The 21556-nt window shown below is 50.0% G+C and overlaps 1 protein-coding gene across 7 annotated transcripts in view; it reads right to left on the bottom strand.

Annotated features, from left to right (window-relative positions):
• tbc1d22a (TBC1 domain family, member 22a) overlaps positions 1 to 21556 on the bottom strand; it is a 554059-nt gene that overhangs the window by 170040 nt on the left and 362463 nt on the right. For 6 of the 7 annotated variants that reach the window (XM_086010294.1, XM_086010298.1, XM_086010293.1 and 3 more), the window contains one exon: positions 13479 to 13574. The exons of the other annotated variant lie outside the window; for it this stretch is intronic. In XM_086010294.1, the coding sequence (XP_085866420.1) occupies positions 13479 to 13574 (96 nt within the window). The remainder of the gene's footprint in view (positions 1 to 13478; positions 13575 to 21556) is intronic. 7 annotated transcript variants of the gene reach the window in all.

The raw sequence follows: 21556 nt of genomic DNA, 5'->3' as shown, positions 1-21556 counted from the left end.
CTGATCCATTCACGTCCCAACAGCGGTGGACCACCATCTTGCAGAACGTATAAATACAACTTCTGTATTTCCTTGCCGTTGTATATAACAGGCACCCTTATTTTCCCTTTGGGGTATACTTTCTGCCCCGTATATGTTTTCAAGATAATGGATGTGTCTTTCAAAGGTATATGCGGAAATAGCCGCTCGTAATCCCGTCGACTTATGGCGGTCAGAGCTGATCCTGTATCGAGCTCCATTTTAACTGGGGGCCCCGCTATCGTGAGGATAACCCAAATGGTCTGGTAATCTTCTTTGGCAATTACATTATGTAATTTGAGACAGCTTAGTCTCTTGTTTCCGGAGTCGCTATCGCTCTTCTGGTCTTTGGAGCTACTGTCCGTCATCATTTGTACCTTTCTGTACTTTTCCTTATTGATTTTTTTCCTGTCCGTGGATTTTTTTTGTCCGATCTGCATACACGTGCAATGTGTCCAATCTTTCCGCATTGCCTGCATGTTTTGTCCTTGAACCAGCAGTCCCTCTGGTCATGGGTGGATCTGCCGCAGCGATAACATCTCTCGAAATCCTGTGTCATTTCATGGGTGCCGAAGTCATGTGTCTTTTGCCGTATCTCTGCAGCTCCTCTTGCGGCTGCTTCGTATGATACAGCCATACTGAAAGCCTTGTCCAGTGTCAAATCTTTCTCAGAAAGTAGCCTTTTCTGTGTTCCTTCACTTAGGAGACCGCAGACGAATTTGTCTCGAAGAGAATCTGCCAGTCCTGCCCCGAATTGGCAGTGCTTTGATAGCTTTCTTAATTCGGTGAGGTAATCAGCGTTACTTTCATCCTTGTGCTGATTCCTCTTGAAGAATTGGAATCGTTCCGCTATCAGCAGCGGTGTTGGGTTTAAGTGCTCCTGTAGGGTATCAACAATCTCCTTAAAATTCTTGTCCTTTGGTTTGGCTGGAGTGATTAAGTTTCGTAACAGCCCGTATGTCCTTGCGCCCATTAGATTTAGAAGTACTGATGCCTTTTTATCATTTTCTATTCCATTTGCTGTGCAATATACCTCCACTCTTTCCACATATGTGGTCCAATCCTCTATATCATTATCGAAAGCATTAATATTGCCAGCCTTAGGCATCCTGAAAAAAAAAATGGCGCCTCCCGCGCTTTCCTTTCTTCCCTGCAGAAAAAAATGGCGCTTCCCGCGCTTTCCCGCCGCTGCTGACAACGCTGTTTTCCGTGGTTTTTATTTACAGGTGGAGACTCGTTCCCGCCGGACTCTCTGGGACTTTTCTCTCCCTCTGCTTGGCCCGAACGCCGACCTGCTTTGCAGCGCCGGCCGTCTCCTGAGTGCTCCCCCCCTCTGTCTCGGTTTGCCTCCGCCTTCGCTGCTCGGCCCCGCTGCAGAGCCAGCTGATGGAGCCCCAGCCCGCCGCCCAGGAAGGATTATTGCAGTACCTGCCACCAGCTCGGCTAGCTGGTAAAACCACAGTTTTTTTTTCTTTCTTTCTTTTCTTCGACTTTCGTCTGAGGAATCGATCTCCTTGAGGTGCTGCCAAATTGCAGGTAAGTCCGTTTCCAATTCGTCGCCACTGTTGTATCCGTGTGTTAATAGAGACACGGAAGGCAGGAGTTGGTTTCACAGGTGTTTACTGAACAAAGGCTGGAGGTGACCATTACCGGCATTACAGTACACAGGGGCTCTTAAAGGCACATATACCACACACGTGGCGACGAGATACCCCCAAAGGACAGCAAGAGCGGACCCCAAAATCACAACCGTTAAAAGTCAACCGGTTTCGAATTGGTGAGCATAAATCCCTGGCCACTCATAGCTTAATCTAGTTAGGTATAGGGGTGGGATAAGGATAAGGAAATTTTTAATGTATTTGTTTCCCTCGATGTGCCGTGTGTTCCCCATTCCCATATAAGTGTATTATTTTTATATGCCTGTAATCAGCTTAGTAATTCTCAGTATTGTGTTTTATTCTGTCTTTAATAAAAATTACGGTTTGCTTGCACCGAACCACTTGTCTACTCGTTTTTCTGTATCGCCGCCTGTACCTAGAACCCAGGGGTGTGGGAGCGATTCGAACCGCTCAGACAGTCAGAGGCGAAGCTGACTGGGCACACGCCACCCCCTACAGCTTCCCGCGGGTGCAAGCCTCCGACCTGCACTTAACTAGCGCGCCGGCCGTTGTGCTGTGGGCCCGCGTGGGATTCCGATCCTGGGCTTGCTCCAACTGCCGGCGCGCAGCGCTTGCACATCCTGGGGTACAGTTAGTTCGAAGCGTCCCCATGGATCACATGGGCCATGGCGAGCCAATGGTAGCAGGGAATCTGTATTCATAGATTTGACAGGAAGACCTGTCAAATCTATGAATACAATTCAGCCCCAAAACATAACTAAAACTTCAAATAATTTTTTTTTTTTTTTTAAATCACATTTTTAAAATAACTATAAATTACATAATAACTACTCTAAATAATAATTTAATTTTTGAAAAAATTAATTAGAGTTTCTAACGGGGCTAAAAACAAACTTACCTTTCTTTAAAGTATTTAAAAATAATAAACCTGTGGAAAAAATGTTTTAATTTTACTTAATTCACCACTTACCTTGTTAAAAGCAGGCCTTGCGACTGCTTTTTACAAGCATAACTGCTGGAGACTTACCCTCCCAGAAAAACCTGCAAAAAAAAACGGAAGTTCCAGGCGTACGCGTTGCCTCTCCGGCGCACACATTCGACTTGTGAACCCTTACTTCAAGGGAACGGAAGTTCCAGTTTCCCGCGCACGCGCAGTGCATGCACAAAACCGGCACTTTCGTTGGGCCTACGTGCGAGTACCCAGTGCGTACTCACCCGTGGGGAACCGAAGTTCTGGCCCATTGTTGTATTTGGTCTGGTTCTCCATTGAAGAATTCACCTGACATGCATCATACACCCTCTTTTTTTGTTGCATCGTCTTCTCTATCTCCCTCATCATCCAACGAGCCCTTGCTCTGGTTCCCTTACCCTTCCCTCTTGTTGGAATGTACCTAGGCTGTACTTGGAACATCTCCTGCTTAAAGATCACCCACTGTTCCGTTACAATTTCCCTGTCAGTCTTTGGTTCCATTTTACCCTGGCTAGATCCTTTCGCATCCCATTGAAGTTAGCCCTATTCCAGTTTAGAAGTTCCGCTCTAGATTGTCCCTTGCGCCTCTCCATTGCTAATCTAAATCTTATGATACGATGATGACTCGTACCCAAGTGTTCTCCCACAGACACTTGGTCGATCTGGCCGACCTCATTCCCTAGCACCAGATCCAGCAATGCCTCCTTCCTAATAGGGCCAAGAACATACTGGTCAAGGAAATTCTCCTGAACACATTTCAGAAATTCCTCCCCCTCCTTTCCCTTTACCCCAGCATTATCCTAATCGATATTTGGTTAAAGTCCCCCAATATCATCACTCTATAGCTCTTGCATATCTCTGCGATTTCCCTGCAGATTTGCTCCTCTACCTCCCTCTCACTATTTCCAAGGCTTATAGAATACTCCCAATAGCGTGGTCATACCCATTTTGCTCCTCAACTCTAAACAAATGGATTCTGTCCTTGTCCCCTCAAGAACACTACAATGTCTTCCTTAATCAGCACTGCCACCCCACCTCCTTTTTTTCCTTCCCTATCTTTTCTGAACACCTTGTACCTTTGAATATTAAGTGCCCAGTCCTCACCGTTTTTAAGCCACGTTTCCGTTATTACAACATGTTGCCACATGGCTAATTGTACTTGTAGCTCACCAACCTTATTCACCATACTTTGTGCATTTACGTACATGCATTCTAAACCCATTTTTGAATTTTTCATGGTCTTTCTTAGTCTGCTCCTATCTAATATGGTACTACTTACGCCTCTAATACTGCTTTCTTCTCTAGTACTATCTTCTCTAGTACTATGCAACACACACACTCTTTCATACACCTTATTCCTCTTTTCTACTCCTATATGCCGGTGCCCCTCCCCCTGCCAAACTAGTTTAAACCCTCCCCAACAGCACTAGCAAACCTCCCCGTGAGAATGTTGGTCCTGGCTTTGTTGAGGTGTAACCCATCCGGCTTGTACAGGTCCCACATTCCCCAGAAACAGTCCCAATGCCTCAGGAATCTAAAGCGCTCCCTCCTGCACCATCTCTCCAGCCACGCATTCATCTGTTCTATCCTCCTATTCCTGTACTCACTAGCACGTGGCACCGGGAGTAATCCGGAGATTACTAACTTTGATAACTGGATAATTATTATAATTTTGGTTTAATTTTTGTGCTTATCAAGGTTAAGTGTTAGTGAATTGCAAACTTTTGGATCACGTGTTAAAATCATAATCCCGGAGGTCAGAAATTAAAAGTATGACATACATGGTAAAACTCCTTCAACTCTGCCCACCAATGTCCCTTAATCCTAATCTCAAAACAGCATCTCCCATTCCATTAGTTGGATTTTTTTCTTTCTACACCAGCAGAATTGTTGGCAGTTTTGTGATGTGAAGCTCGTTTGAGACAACTCAAACATATTTTGCTCCCAATCCATCAGATTTCATCTCAGATTGCAGAGATTAAAAGAATATCTTCTTAACCACTACATCAACCAGTTATTTACATTTCTCAGTAACAGTGATGAATGTACTTCTCCAGAGTTCCTTTATGGGACAAGTAGGTACTCTCCTATCATCCAAAAAATACATACAATTTAAAGCTACAGTCTACACACTTAAAAAGAAAAAAATTCAAGGTGACACTACAAAATGTAACTAACTGGAAATATTCACAATGAAGTCCTGTTCCTGCAGAATGTACACAGGAATGACTAAGCTTATGGAGGGAGTCACAGCAGACAAGGAGGTCCTCGTCCCTTCCCATGGGCAGAAGAGACCTCCCCAAGAGATCAACACAGCCTGGCTGCACATTGCAGAGGAGGATCTCAGTAGATCACAAAATGTTAGTACAAAGCCACACTCAACCTCATGCTGCTGTGCCTCTCATCACACCCCCATCACTCTGCCTTCCCTACCACTGCACATCCTTACTCACACCAACTTATCTTGCACCTCCACCCATCCCTCTCTATCTACATCATCATTTCCCCATCTGACTAGCTACCCCTCACACTTGTGAAGGAATAAGCCATATTCAGAAAAATACACCATTCTATGAAATAATTCTGGCCTTTGTAACATGACAAACTGGGCTTGAAAATCTAAAAACCTAACAATGGAAAAGCTGTGAACAGCATTCAGGCTATTGAGATAAGTTGTTGACACTGAATCAATAGCTTTGTTGAAACAGAAGGTTAAAGGTTCCTGAAGTCTGCAGCTTTGGAAAGAACACAATGGTACACCCAGTTAAGGTGTTTTAAAGTACACTTTGTAAACAGGCACATAAAAGAACATATGCCTTCATAAAAATAACATCAAATGAAACACAGGAGACACAAGTCTGTGTTACAACCAGCTGAGGTAACTAAGGCGACAATGGTGCACCCAGTTGAGGTGTTTTTAATTTACACGTAGTAAAAAGGCACAAACAGAAGACTTTGGTAAGAATGACATCAGATAGATACACCTGCTCCACACCGTTTTTTATGATCAGCTTCGAACACCTAAAAAGTAGAAACATGATTCTTAATACTACCAGCTGAACTGACTAAGAATAGCAGGGGTCAGCAGAAAAATGACTAGAGATAATTAGCTTACATCAGCAGAAAACTTCAAAGGAAATACCACTGCAAAAGGGTATAAAAATTGAACTTTCAAATGTGATGATAGACTCGCTTGAAGGGGCAAAGCGCTTCTCGGCTTCAGAGCTAGCTCTGTAAGTCTTCAACTCTTTGTATCTCGGCGATCAAGGTATTGTATTTGATTTTGGTGGATATCCTGGAATAAACTGAGAACTAAAACTAGAGAAGTTAAGGTTTGAGAATAAGGATCTCTGATAATAGAATTGTAAAATCTCTGTTTTTGGAACTGTTAATGTTGCGATTGAATCACCAACTGTAAATTTACATGTCGGTTCTTTAATAAATCTATATATTTTTAGAATTGTCTCACATAATACTTCTGTATCAAACTCGCAAACTCAATCTCTGTACACTACTTGGTGAGGAGTTGCAGAATTCTGGGGGAGTTTCCCGGACCCTCATAATATCCGGAACGTTAGTCTAGCTAAACTTATTAAAAGTGCTATCTGGAAGACGGTAACATCTTCAGGTTGTTCCTTTCCTTTAGGAGAGATAGTCTGGACCTTTACACTCAATTAAGCGTCTTTAGGATTCGGCTACCTCAAACTTTAGTTGAAAGTGAACGCCTGATCTGGGGTAGCCCTGAAGGGGCAAGGACTAGTAATTATCCCTTCACACTCACTCTCATCCTAGTGCAATCATACCAACTAACAACACACAAGGGTAGGCACTTGGGTGTTTTATGCAATGTTCATGTAAAGTTTCTGTTAAAGTGCTGTCAAACATTGAAACCTTTATTTTCAACACTTTCCGGTCTTGGACAGATTTGTGCGCACCTTTGGAAGTGGCTTGGTGAGATATAATGGTACCCCCCCCAACAATGGTCATGAGTGTGAAAGGAATGGCTTGGGCATTGTAGGGATGCTTTATGGTGTTGGTGTGGGGTGGTACCAACTTAGCGCATCATGTGGCAGCCAGGGTGTACAGCGTCAAGCGAAGTAAATCTGACCATGGTGAGGCCATCCTTGGCCTCCCGGGCAGCAAAGTGGTCGGGTGCTGATGCCCTGTGTCCTGTGCAGCGTCAGTTGATTGCGGAGAAGGTTGGTGTGTTTGTTGTTGCTGCTGGTGTGCCTGGTGATTCTGGTGTTGGGGCTGATCGTGGTGGGATTCTGAGGACCAAGATGAGAGAGTTTCAAGAGCACCCAGGCTGATGGAATAAATGGCAGGTGAATTAGAGATGACAGAAGCAATCTATCAATGGTGGGAGAGGTAATGAGGTCAGACTGGATGGAGACTTGTGTAAAGACTTACAGCATCCTGAATCTGTAGTGGAAATGCAGTTTAGAGAAGCTAGTGGTTAAGGGAACATGTCTCAATCAGCTGGGAGCTTTGACTTGACATTTGAAGCTGTCAACTCATCAGCTGATTCAATGGCCACAGACCTCCCACCTCAGCTTCACAGACGAGGTCTAGGCACAGCGGGAAACCGGTGGGCGACCTATCAAATCCAAAATGCTGGGGGAAAAAAAAATTGTTAAGTGGCTGTAAACAAGCTACAAATGATTTTAATTGCCTCCCCTGCCGCTACGTATCGGGTCTGCTCAACGCCAACAGACCCGACATTTGGTAAAGGCGCGTGGCAGCGGGGTTCCGACCCGCTGGGGGAAAAAAACTGTCCCACCCGACCCGCCACCGACTGCGCCCGCTGACCACCACCCCACCCCACTACCCCAAAAATCCAGTCCTCGGTCTTTGTAAATCTTTTTTATTACCGAAGTATTTAAATTTGGAGCATAAACAGTAGGCGAGTAAATTGTACCACTTCAGCATCTATTTAAGACTCAATATAAATATCGTGCAGAGCAATGCAAGTGATCAAAGGCTTATTACTAGCAAATCTTTGATACTATATGGGACTCTTTTTGTGCTATTAGAGACATGATGTACAGTCATGACTTCAGTTACAGAATAATATTAGCATATTATTGTAGTATAGAAAGGAAGGAAAGAAATGTAATCTCATAGCAACAGTTGGAAATTAGAATCCAATTTTTTTATGGAACAGGTCTATTTCCCCCTTTTACATTATAGTAAATGGAACTGTTTTAACACAATTTTGTTTAAAGCTGATGTTAAATAGGCTTTCTTCTAATCATTGCTATTAATGCAATTTTGGTAATGACAACACAAGGCAAAGAAGGTAAGCTATTACTATCTAACATATATTCTGTTCATTCAAAAATTACACACTTGAATGAGCAAGTTAATTTTGCAATTACTTTCTCACGTTTTCTTATTAAGTTCCAAGGCAATATAATTGCAGTTGTCAAGCTGCACAAGTAATTTAACAACTTTGATTTCTTTATTCATATATTCAGTTCATTGCAACTGGACCACTTTGCAAGTTAACCTTGGTAACTGAAAGGGATTTTGGAGTATAGATATTTAAATGTATAAATTCAATTCATGCACATTGAATAAAACTAGTAGGCATATTATAAACAAAAAGTATAAGCATTTTTCTGTGGCTTTATGTCTTAATTGGCACTAATATTGCAATTCCACTACCGATGATCCACTAATTAAAAAGATCCGATTTTTCAAAGTTAGCCCATGGGACAGAGACAGAACTGATGGCCTCACTGTCACCTCTGTCATTTCAGCTGATCCGGTGGCAGGTGGGATGAGCTGTGTATGGCTCGTGCAAGAATAACTATTTAAATAAATAAAAAAGTAGCATCCTCCAGAGAAAAAGGGTAAATAAGCCACAGAGCTTGTTTAACATGTAACTGATAGATCTAAATTTCTGGGTTTCACTAAGAAATAAATGATGCATATATTAAAGAACGTGCACAATTTTGCTTTTGCCCATGAAAGATATGGGATCTTCTAACCACAATTTGGTCTTCTGACATTTGATGCAGTATAGATGAGTTCCAGCACAAGAACATAAGAAATAGGAGGAGTAGGCCATTCGGCCCTTCGAGCCTGCTCCGCCATTCAATGAGATCAAGGCTGATCTTCTACCTCAATTCCATTCACGGCCCTATCGCCATATCCCTTGATGCCCTTACTAGTCAGAAATCTATCGACTTCTGTTTTGAATATACCCAATGGCTGAGCCTCCACAGCCCTCTGGGGTAGAGAATTCCAAAGATTCACCACCCTCTGTGTGAAGAAATTTCTTCTCAGCTCAATCCTGAATGGCCTACCCTTTATCCTGAGGCTGTGGCCCCTGGTTCTAGACTGCCCAGCCAAGGGAAACATTCTCCCAGCATCCGCCCTATCAAGCCCTGTAATGATTTTGTATGCTTCAATGAGATCCCCTCTCATTCTTCTGAATTCAAGAGAATACAGGCCTAGTTTACTCAATCTCTTCTCATACGACAGTCCCGCCATCCCAGAAATCAATCTCGTGAACCTTCGTTGCACTCCCTCTATGGCAAGTATATCCTTCCTTAGGTAAGGAGACAAAAATTTCACAGTACTCCAGGTGTGGTCTCACCAAGGCCCTATATAATTGGAGCAAGACTTCTTTACTCCTGTACTCAAATCCTCTTGTAATGAAGGCCAGCATACCATTTGCCTTCCTAATGGCTTGCTGCAACTGCACATTCACTTTCAGTGACTCATGCACAAGGACACCCAGGTCCCTTTGAGCATCTGCATTCCCCGATTTTTCTCAATTTAGGAAATACTCTGCCTTTGTTTTTTCTACCAAAATGGATAACTTCACATTTATCCACATCATATTCCATCTGCCATGTTCTCGCCCACTCACTGAGCCTGTCGAGATCCCCTTGAAGCCTCTTCACATCCTCTTCGCAACTGACACTGCCACCTAGCTTTGTGTCAACAGCAAATTTGAAAATGTTACATTTAGTCCCCTCATCCAAATCATTGATACAGATTGTGAATAGCTGGGGCCCAAGCACCAATCCTTGCGGTACTCCACTAGTCACAGCTTGCCATCCTGAAAAAGACCCGTTTATCCCTGCTCTTTGTTTTCTGTCTGTTAACCAATTCTCAATCCATGCTAAGTATATTACCCCCAGTTCCACGTGCCCTAATTTTGTTCACCAACCTCTTGTGTGGGACCTTATCGATGGCCTTCTGAAAATCCAAATACACCAAATATTCCCCTTTGTCTACTTCACTGGTTACATCCTCAAAGAACTCCAATAGGTTTGTCAAACAGGATTTCCCTTTCATAAATCCATGTTGACTCTGCCCCATCTTACTATTAATTTCTAAGTGCCCAGTTATTGCATCTTTTATAATAAATTCCAGCATTTTCCCAACTATTGATGTGAGGCTAACAGGTTAGTTCCCCGTTTTCTTTCTCCCTCCTTTCTTAAATAGCGGGGTTACATTTGCCATCCTCCAATCTGCAGGAACTGTTCCAGAATCTATAGAATTTTGGAAGATGACAACCAATGCGTCCACTATCCCAATGACCACCTCTTTCAAAACCCTAGGATGTAGGTCATCCGGTCCTTGGGATTTATCGACATACCTATAGAAGCTTTTACAATCCGTTTTTATATTTTTCGCTAGTTTGTGCTCATATTCCATTTTCCCTTTCTTTAGCAATTTCTTGGTCCCCCTTTGAACATAAGAACATAAGAAATAGGAGCAGGAATAGGCCACTTGGCCCCTCGAGCCTGCTCCGCCATTCAATAAGATCATGGCTGATCTAGGGCTCAAAGCCACTTCCCAGCCTGCTTCCCATAACCCTTCACTCCCTTGTCTTGCAAAAATTTGTCTATCTCCACTTTAAATGTATTTAATGACCCAGTCTCCACAGCTCTCTGGGGCAGAGAATTCCACAAATTTGCGACTCTCAGAGACGTTGTTCCTCCTCATCTCAGTTCTAAAAGGGCCACCCTTTATTCTGAGGCTGTGCCCCCGAGTTCTAGATTTCCCCATGAGGGGAAACATCCTCTCTGCATCTACCCTGTCGAGCCCCCTCAGTATCTTATATGTTTTGATAAGATCACCTCTCATTCTTCTAAATTCCAATGAGTATAGGCTCAGCCTGCTCAACCTTTCCTCATAAGTCAAACCCCTCATCTCTGGAATTAACCTCGTGAATCGTCTCTGAACTGCCTCCAATGCAAGTATATCCTTCCTTAAATAAAGAGACCAAAACTGTACGCAGTACTCAAGGTATGGTCTCACCAATACCTTGTACAATTGTAGCAGGACGTCCCTGCTTTTATACTCCAACCCCCTTGAAATAAAGGCCAACATTCCATTTGCCTTTTTGATGACTTGCTGTACCTGCATGCTAACGTTTTGTGTTTCATGCACAAGGACCCCCAGGTCCCTCTGAACTGTGGCATTTTGTAATCTCTCCCCATTTAAATAATAGTTTGCTTTTTTAGTTTTCCTGCCAAAGTGGATAACCTCGCACTTTCCCACATTATACTCCATCTGCCAAATGTCTGGCCACTCACCTAGCCTGTCTATATCCTTTTGCAGATTCTTTGAGTCCTCTGCACAACTTGCTTTCCCACCCATCTTTGTATCATCTGCAAACTTGGCTACATTACACTCAATCCCTTCATCCAAGTCATTAATGTAGATTGTAAATAGTTGGGGCCCCAGCTTGTGGCACACCACTAGTTACTGTTTGCCAACCGGAAAATGACCCATTTATCCTGACTCTCTGCTTTCTGTTAGTTAGCCAATTCTCTATCCATGCTAATATATTACCCCCAACTCAGTGAGCTCTTATCTTATGCAGTAACCATTTATGTGACACCTTATTGAATGCCTTCTGGAAATCCAAATACACCACATCCACTGGCTCACCCTTGTCCACCCTGCTTGTTACATCCTCAAAGAACTCCAGCAAATTTGTTAAACATGATTTCCCTTTCCTAAAACCATGCCGACACTGTTTGACTGCAGTATGTTTTTCTAAATGCCCTGCTACTGCTTCCTTAATGAAGCACTCCAGCATTTTCCCAACGACAGATGTTAGGCTAACTGGTTTATAGTTTCCTGCTTTCTGTCTCCCTCCTTTCTTAAATAGGGGTGTTACATTAGCGGTTTTCCAATCCGCTGGGACCTCTCCAGAGTCCAGGGAATTTTGGTATATTGCAACCAATGCATCCACTATCTCTGCAACCATCTGGTCCAGGGGACTTGTCGTCTTTTAGTCCCATTATTTTACGGAGTACAATTTCCTTATTGACAGTGATTGTCTTTAGTTCCCCACTCCCTGTGGCCTCTTGGTTATCCATTATTGGGATGTTGTTAGTGTCTTCTACAGTGAAGACAGATGCAAAATAGTTGTTCAGAGTCTCTGCCATTTCCCTGTTCCCCATGATTAATTCCCCAGTCTCATCCTCTAAGGGACCAACGTTTACTTTAGCTACCCTCTTCCTTGTTATATACCTGTAGAAACTCTTACTATCTGTTTTAATGTTTCTTGCCAGCTTACTCTCATAATTCATCTTCTCTCTCTTATTTTTTTAGTCATCCTTTGCTGGTTTAAAAAAAATTCCCAATCCTCTGGTCTCCCACCTATCTTGGCAACATTGTATACCTTGGTTTTCAATTTGATACCATCCTTTACTTCCTTAGTTAGCCATGAATGGTGCTCCCTTCTCTTAAAATCTCTCTCACTGGAATATATTTTTGTTGAGAGTTATGAAATATCTCCTTAAATGTCCGCCACTGCATTTCAACTTTCTTGCCCTTTAAGTATACTTTGTAAAGGTCAGTGCAGTATCAAGAACTTTCCAAAGCAGTACTTTGACCATTTCTTCAGTTGTGAAGGCTACTATTAAGTATGACAGGACTGTATTTAGTAGTAAAAGAGAACAAAAAATCCTTTGCAATAAGGACACCAGATGTGATGTAGCATATGGAAAATAGGCTGATTCAACTGTACTACAACTCTAAAAGTACTGTAAAAAAACACCTTACTGATGTGTTGTCGTTCTTGCCCTTTTAGAGATGACATTTCAAGACACTTTTCTTAACATGAGCCTGCTTTTCACTGCATTCAACACACAGTTTTAACACAACAATCATCCTGAAACTGTCAGTTTTGCTTTAAAGACATGAGAGAATATAGGTTGAAATCCAATAGCCTGATTCTATTACATGGCGAAAGGTCTTCTGATCGAGACCACAATCTTGCTTTTTTTTTTAAAACTTGGTTTCGGGATTGGGGGGGGGGGGGGGGGGGGGAGAAGAGAGATACCGACAAGGCTACATTTATTGTCCAACCCTAATTGCCTTAGGTGGGCATTAAATGGCAATCAGAGTATGGACTAGAGTAATTGGTAGGAGTGGCAGGTTCCCTTCCCTGAAGGACATCATGGATTTTATTGACAATCCAGTGGCTTTTATGCTAGTTTTTACAGATTTTACTGAATCCAATTTCAAATGGTGGGATTTGAACCCACCACCTCTGTAGTAGTGGTTATGGTACTGGACTGACAACCTAACCACCATCATGATAATACCAAAACTAGATGCTAAAATGCATGAAGTTTTCTTTACACGATCTGATCATGCAGTACATTAGCTCCTTTAAAGAAACAAATGGAAAAGCTGTGTATTTTACACCCACAGGTGTTTCTACCTCTATTATTACAATATTAATAACTATGTGACAAATGCAATTCTCATTGATTACAAGAATGAGGACTTGCATCTTTTGTTAACAGCTAAATGCATCACAAACTCAACTATAAAAAATCTCAATCAACATAATGAATTGGTAAATGTAAAAAGAAAAAGCCAACTCTTACCTGAAAGTCTTTTTCTTCCAATATTTCTTTTCTCCATCTGACAAGGAAGGCAGCACAAACGTACAGGTGGAAGTGAGAGAATCCCTCTGGTTCAGACTGTAACGCAAATTAATCAAGTTTTTTCCCCCATCAAAAGCAATCTGCTTTACTTTTCCCCTAATTTTCTTTCTTAATTCTTTCTCAACATTGGGTTTCAAACAAGCATTAAAAAGACAATCACACACAAACATAAACATTAGTTATTTTACGCTCTTATTTATATGTGGGTATGTGGTGTTTTCACGCAGTTTGTGTCCACTCTCAGAAAAGTGGTTGCGTTATTGGAAACTGGAGATGACTCCATGGTTGGTTGCTAAATAAAAGGAAAAGTGAGCTCAGATATAACTTCCTCAGAACAAATCCTAGAAAATCTCATTGCTGGTCTGATGTGATCAATTGCTTATTCATATCCACTTTGCTCACAGAATATAGTCCTAAAATCAGTTAAAAAAAAACCTCAGTAACAAGTCACAATTAAAATTCAAGGACAATCTGACAACATCTCTATTTGGAACATGTATTCATCAGTCATAAGCATGGTCAACATCGCCAAGATTGCCATTCTGAGTACAGAAATGCCAGCAACAGCCATAACATCACTACATGCATCACTTAGCAGCTGAAGAATTATTTTCAGCTACTGAAGTGATGGGACAGATAAAAGATTAAGGAAGTGGTTGATTCATCAACTAAAGCAGCACGATGTTTAAGGATATCTTTTAAAATATGTTTTTAAACATTTACTTCAGATTTTTTTTACTGAATTCTACCAAGTGCATGTTGTTGACTGAGAAAATTTAGGGATTAAACCTTAAATAATTGCCTTATACATCAAGATAAAATAGAAGAAATTGTAAATGTTGCCACAAAACCACCAGCTTAAATCTAAGCAAGTTCAATCTTCAGAAATGTTGGTTTTGACAAATATATTGTCTATTTTTTTTTATTGAGATTTATGTAAATTTGAATTGAAATTTATTGCAGTAAATACTTGATTTTTTTTGCTTCCAGGAACTGAACTGTAAAGCACTTAGTTTTGTTTGCTCTTTAAACAGAGTTCATGCCAGCCTGATTTGTCATTATCAATTGGCTCCAGCTTGTACAATCTGAATATATAACTAAAAAATACAGCAAATGGAATTAGAAACACACAGATGATTGGCAAGTTTGACCAACTTGTCAATTAAAAGTAAGCTTGAAAATCTCTGCAGTCTTAATCTGCATGAACCTTTAGTAAAACAAATTAGCAACATGTATTTTAACACAAAAGATTCTTTAAAAACACCAATTAGTTTCTTAAATCTTTGAGGAAAGAAGCCTTTGCCCTGAAAAAAATCAACGATAAACATTACAATGGAAGCAATTTGAAATCTCCCGTGGGTATATATGATTCACAGAACTGCTTCAAATCATTTCATTTTATTGAAGAAAATTTGCTGGGCAATACCTTAAACACTGCTAACTGCTGCCAACCAAAGCACTGGTGGTTGACAAGCTTCTTTTCTTCACATGAAACAAATTGTTAATTTTGGAGGACATAATTTAATGCCTGACTTTTTGCCATTAGTACACTTGCTAATAGCACTAGGCGTATGACCACCAACATTAAAAAGTGAACTAGTCGTTTTCACACGTGTGCTTACATTAAAAAAAATATATTGCACAATCCAAAGCAACTAAACACAAGAACTACAGTCATTTTTTCTGTCAACAAAAATGAAATTGAGTCTAATATGTCGAAGTAAACACTGAACTGATTCTGTCCTTTGGAACAACACAGCTGTCTTTTATTTTTTCAGTTAATTCTCTGTAGAATTGGATGATATAGCTTAATTAATGAGCACAATAGGAAGTGTTCATATTAGTGCAATACATTTGAAACATTAGCATGATCCGCAAAGGTCTTTTTATGTTTAGAGCTCTCCTGGGAATTTCTTTAGAGCCCCTTTCTTAAGCCTAAAGAAATCAATTGTCAGAGTTTTTTCTCACTGCTTCTGAATTATCACATTATAACATTCAATTCACCTGAAACTATGAGTGAATTAAAGCGAGGTAGGAGTGGCAATGAGACCTGCAAATTTGTAATGCACTGCAAGCTACCTCCATACCAACCCTTCGGTGCTTAAGGTATTTCTTTCTGGTTAGAAGCCCCAATCATCCAAAGGTTCAAAGTACAAGTCATATCAAATAAAAATAGCAAAGGTTATACATGTACAGCAGGTACTTGTTGGTTTTTGGTCGTGACCCTTCATCTGCACTGGCACAGGCATTGACCAAAACAGTGAAAAGGAAAAAACCAGGTCAAGGCCAAGAGTTCAAATGTGTTAACTACTATGACAAAGACGTAGTTCATGGGTTTAATAGCCATTTTCTTATCTGATTTGCATGGAGCTGCTATCTATTTCCAGCATTCTGTGTTTTCATTTCAAATTTCCAACAGGCTGGTTATCTTCAAAAGCTATATGCATTGGTTTCAAGTCCAAAGTTAAATGAAATACATGGGCATTAACTCAAATATCCCTTTAGCACAGACCTCTCCGACCACGTGAAAAATGGCCTACTGCCAAGCAGTCTATTCTGAGAATCATCCCACTATTTGTCTCAGGTACAACGGAGCTGCTGATGATTGCAGGGTTGAAATTCAGATAGACTGTAAATGGTGTTACAAACTAGGGGTGCCGAAAAATGTATACGGCTATGCGAATAATACTGTGTTTAAATGATTGTATGTTTCAGATCGAGACAAGTAAGGGGATTGCATAAGTTTCGTTTCCTGGAAAACTTGCATTAGAATTTGAGACAGTCTTTTTAATCAGTTAGATTAGGTGAAACAAACATTCCACACGGGGGCCCATAGGATGGCCCTGCCAGGCCAGCTGGTTGTTGTTTGTAAGTTAGGGTTTTGACTTTGTTAATGTGTCTTTAATTTGGCCAGTGAAGGCCCAACCTATGTTTCTTCCATTATTACTAATAACCATATTATAATCTCTACAGATAGAATTTGGAGTTTGTTTAGCAGAATTGCTTGTGAAGATAATTAAAAATTAATTCGGAAAAGAGATAGAATGAAAGGAATTTGAGGAGGCTAAGGTATCCATCTTAGAATGGGCCATCTGCTAGATGAAGGTGAGATAGCGACTGACTAATGTGCGACAGCTCTGGCTGGGGCCATGATTAAGAGGGATAGGGCCGGGCCTTGCACCTGCTGGGTCAAGGAGGATAGAGACAAGAGAGATAAGACACAAATTCCAAAGGAAGAACCTTCAAAAAGATTAAACAATAAGACAAATTGGATGAAGTAATGAGACCCCCTTTTGGGGAGGGCTTTCATCCAAGAACCAAGACAAAGAACTTGAGCTGTCATTGGGTGGTGAGGTTTTAGAGGAACCTCTATAGGTTCAATGGTCTCGTCAATAACTTGGTCTCAGGCACACCCCTAAAAAGAGAATAAAAGTGACACCCCAAGGGCTTGCCCACACAGACGGTGGAGGGGAGAGCCAAAGAGAAGTTGGGCTGGTCGAACGCTCTTTTGAGAGTGATCCCACACTCACCATCGAAGGCCCTATATATAAAGAGAGAGGCCGGAAAGCCAGAGGACTGTTAACGCACGCCAGCCGTCTGTCCGATCGGGTCCGGTACCAGCTACTTGTCACGGTCGTATGTTTTTCCTGTATTGCTAGTGTGTGATATTCCTTCCTAAACTCCGATTAAACACAACATACCCACCATATTGGTTTGCACTCGATCCTGTTTACTAGAGATAGGCGAATCTCCACAATGGATCAACTGCATTATTATTTACTAGCTGAAGTGCCCGGCGGTGCCGAGGCTTTCTCGAGGGCATGTTGTTGTTGGAAGAGAGAGAGAGCACGCGACTGGGGGGGGGGGGGAGAAAAGAGAGCACGCGACTGGGGGGGGGGAAAAGAGAGCACGCGACTGGGGGGGGGGAAAGAGAGCACGCGACTGGGGGGGGGGGAAAGAGAGCACGCGACTGGGGGGGGGAAGAGAGCACGCGACTGGGGGGGGGGGGAGGAAAAGAGAGCACGCGACTGGGGGGGGGGGAGAAGAGAGCGCGCGACTGGGGGGGGGGGGGGAGAAGAGAGCGCGCGACTGGGGGGGGGCGGAGAAGAGAGCGCGCAACTGGGGGGGGGGGGAGAAGAGAGAGCGCGACTGGGGGGGGGGGAGAAGAGAGAGCGCGACTGGGGGGGGGGGGGAAGAGAGAGCGCGACTGGGGGGGGAAGAGCGAGAGAGAAAGAGCGAGCGACGAGGGGGCGGGGGGGGAAGAGCGGGCGGGGGGGGGGGAAGGGAGGGCGGGCGGGGGGGGGAAGGGAGGGCGGGCGGGGGGGGAAGGGAGGGCGGGCGGGGGGGGGAAGGGAGGGCGGGCGGGCGGGGGGGGAAGGGAGGGCGGGCGGGCGGGGGGGGGGAAGGGAGGGCGGGCGGGGGGGGGAAGGGAGGGCGGGAAGGGAGGGCGGGCGGGGGGGGAAGGGAGGGCGGGCGGGGGGGGAAGGGAGGGCGGGCGGGGGGGGAAGGGAGGGCGGGCGGGGGGGGAAGGGAGGGCGGGCGGGGGGGGGAAGGGAGGGCGGGCGGGGGGAAGGGAGGGCGGGCGGGGGGGGGAAGGGAGGGCGGGCGGGGGGGGGGAAGGGAGGGCGGGCGGGGGGGGAAGGGAGGGCGGGCGGGGGGGGAAGGGAGGGCGGGCGGGGGGGGGGAAGGGAGGGCGGGCGGGGGGGGGAAGGGAGGGCGGGCGGGGGGGGAAGGGAGGGCGGGCGGGGGGGGAAGGGAGGGCGGGCGGGGGGGGAAGGGAGGGCGAAGGGAGGGCGGGCGGGGGAAGGGAGGGCGGGCGGGGGGGGGAAGGGAGGGCGGGCGGGGGGGGGAAGGGAGGGCGGGCGGGGGGGGAAGGGAGGGCGGGCGGGGGGGGAAGGGAGGGCGGGCGGGGGGGAAGGGAGGGCGGGCGGGGGGGAAGGGAGGGCGGGCGGGGGGGGAAGGGAGGGCGGGCGGGGGGGGAAGGGAGGGCGGGCGGGGGGGGAAGGGAGGGCGGGCGGGGGGGGAAGGGAGCGGCGGGAGGGCGGGCGGGGGGGAAGGGAGGGCGGGCGGGGGGGGGAAGGGAGGGCGGGCGGGGGGGGGAAGGGAGGGCGGGCGGGGGGGGAAGGGAGGGCGGGCGGGGGGGGAAGGGAGGGCGGGCGGGGGGGAAGGGAGGGCGGGCGGGGGGGAAGGGAGGGCGGGCGGGGGGGGAAGGGAGGGGCGGGCGGGGGGGGAAGGGAGGGCGGGCGGGGGGGGAAGGGAGGGCGGGCGGGGGGGGAAGGGAGGGCGGGCGGGGGGGGAAGGGAGGGCGGGCGGGGGGGGAAGGGAGGGCGGGCGGGGGGGGGGGAAGGGCGGGCGGGGGGGGGGAAGGGCGGGCGGGGGGGGGGGAAGGGAGGGCGGGCGGGGGGGGGAAGGGAGGGCGGGCGGGGGGGGGAAGGGAGGGCGGGCGGGGGGGGAAGGGAGGGCGGGCGGGGGGGGGAAGGGAGGGCGGGCGGGGGGGGGGGAAGGGAGGGGCGGGCGGGGGGGGGAGGGAGGGCGGGCTGGGGGGGGAAGGGAGGGCGGGCGGGGGGGGGGAAGGGCGGGCGGGGGGGGGGGAAGGGCGGGCGGGGGGGGAAGGGAGGGGAGGGCGGGCGGGGGGGGGGCGGGGAGGGAGGGCGGGCGGGGGGGGGGAAGGGAGGGAGGGCGGGCGGGGGGGGGAAGGGAGGGAGGGCGGGCGGGGGGGGGAAGGGAGGGCGGGCGGGGGGGGGGGGAAGGGAGGGCGGGCGGGGGGGGGGAGGGAGGGCGGGCGGGGGGGGGGAAGGGAGGGCGGGCGGGGGGGGAAGGGAGGGCGGGCGGGGGGGGAAGGGAGGGCGGGCGGGGGGGAAGGGGAGGGCGGGCGGGGGGGGAAGGGAGGGCGGGCGGGGGGGGAAGGGAGGGCGGGCGGGGGGGGAAGGGAGGGCGGGCGGGGGGGGAAGGGAGGGCGGGCGGGGGGGGGAAGGGAGGGCGGGCGGGGGGGGGAAGGGAGGGCGGGCGGGGGGGGAAGGGAGGGCGGGCGGGGGGGGAAGGGAGGGCGGGCGGGGGGGGAAGGGAGGGCGGGCGGGGGGGGAAGGGAGGGCGGGCGGGGGGGGAAGGGAGGGCGGGCGGGGGGGGAAGGGAGGGCGGGGGGGGAAGGGAGGGCGGGGGGGGAAGGGAGGGCGGGCGGGGGGGGGAAGGGAGGGCGGGCGGGAGGGGGGGGGAAGGGGAGGGCGGGCGGGGGGGGAAGGGAGGGCGGGCGGGGGGGGGGGAAGGGCGGGCGGGGGGGGGGAAGGGCGGGCGGGGGGGGGGGAAGGGCGGGCGGGGGGGGGGAAGGGCGGGCGGGGGGGGGAAGGGCGGGCGGGGGGGGAAGGGAGGGCGGGCGGGGGGGGGGGAAGGGCGGGCGGGGGGGGGGAAGGGCGGGCGGGGGGGGAAGGGAGGGCGGGCGGGGGGGGGGGGGAAGGGAGGGAGGGCGGGCGGGGGGGGGGAAGGGAGGGCGGGCGGGGGGGGGGGGGAAGGGGAGGGCGGGCGGGGGGGGGGAAGGGAGGGCTGGCGGGGGGGGGGGGGGAGGGAGGGCGGGCGGGGGGGGGGAAGGGAGGGCGGGCGGGGGGGGGGGGAAGGGAGGGCGGGCGGGGGGGGGGAAGGGAGGGCGGGCGGGGGGGGGGAAGGGAGGGCGGGCGGGGGGGGGGAAAGGGAGGGCGGGCGGGGGGGGGGGGAAGGGAGGGCGGGGGGGGGGGGAAGGGAGGGCGGGCGGGGGGGAAGGGAGGGCGGGCGGGGGGGAAGGGAGGGCGGGCGGGGGGGGAAGGGAGGGCGGGCGGGGGGGGAAGGGAGGGCGGGCGGGGGGGGAAGGGAGGGCGGGCGGGGGGGGGAAGGGAGGGCGGGCGGGGGGGGGAAGGGAGGGCGGGCGGGGGGGGAAGGGAGGGCGGGCGGGGGGGGGAAGGGAGGGCGGGCGGGGGGGGAAGGGAGGGCGGGCGGGGGGGGGAGGGAGGGCGGGCGGGGGGGGGAAGGGAGGGCGGGCTGGGGGGGGAAGGGAGGGCGGGCGGGGGGGGGGAAGGGAGGGCGGGCGGGGGGGGGAAGGGAGGGCGGGCGGGGGGGGGAAGGGCGGGCGGGCGGGGGGGGGAAGGGCGGGCGGGGGGGGAAGGGAGGGGAGGGCGGGCGGGGGGGGAAGGGAGGGCGGGCGGGGGGGGAAGGGAGGGCGGGCGGGGGGGGAAGGGAGGGCGGGCGGGGGGGGGAAGGGAGGGCGGGCAGGGGGGGAAGGGAGGGCGGGAGGGCGGGCGGGGGGGGAGGGAGGGCGGGCGGGGGGGGGGAAGGGAGGGCGGGCGGGGGGGGGGAAGGGAGGGCGGGCGGGGGGGGGGGAAGGGAGGGCGGCGGGGGGGGGAAGGGAGGGCGGGCGGGGGGGAAGGGAGGGCGGGCGGGGGGGGAAGGGAGGGCGGGCGGGGGGGGGGAAGGGAGGGCGGGCGGGGGGGGGGGAAGGGAGGGCGGGCGGGGGGGGGAAGGGAGGGCGGGCGGGGGGGGAAGGGAGGGCGGGCGGGGGGGGAAGGGAGGGCGGGCGGGGGGGGAAGGGAGGGCGGGCGGGGGGGAAGGGAGGGCGGGCGGGGGGGGGGGAAGGGAGGGGCGGGCGGGGGGGGGAAGGGAGGGCGGGCGGGGGGGGGGGGAAGGGGAGGGCGGGCGGGGGGGGGAAGGGAGGGCGGGCGGGGGGGAAGGGAGGGCGGGCGGGGGGGAAGGGAGGGCGGGCGGGGGGGGAAGGGAGGGCGGGCGGGGGGGGGAAGGGAGGGCGGGCGGGGGGGGAAGGGAGGGCGGGCGGGGGGGGAAGGGAGGGCGGGCGGGAGGGGGGGGGAAGGGAGGGCGGGCGGGGGGGGGAGGGAGGGCGGGCGGGGGGGGGAAGGGAGGGCGGGCGGGGGGGGGAAGGGAGGGCGGGCGGGGGGGGAAGGGAGGGCGGGCGGGGGGGGGATGGGAGGGCGGGGCGGGGGGGGGGGAAGGGAGGGCGGGCGGAGGGGGGAAGGGAGGGCGGGCGGGGGGGGAAGGGAGGG

Source organism: Somniosus microcephalus, chromosome 17 (genome assembly GCF_052327205.1).
Source record: "Somniosus microcephalus isolate GS21.2 chromosome 17, FLI_Smic_1.0, whole genome shotgun sequence".
Classification (NCBI taxonomy): domain Eukaryota; kingdom Metazoa; phylum Chordata; class Chondrichthyes; order Squaliformes; family Somniosidae; genus Somniosus; species Somniosus microcephalus.
Note: the sequence above shows the minus strand (reverse complement) of the source record. Positions and strands in the feature narration are given on the sequence as shown.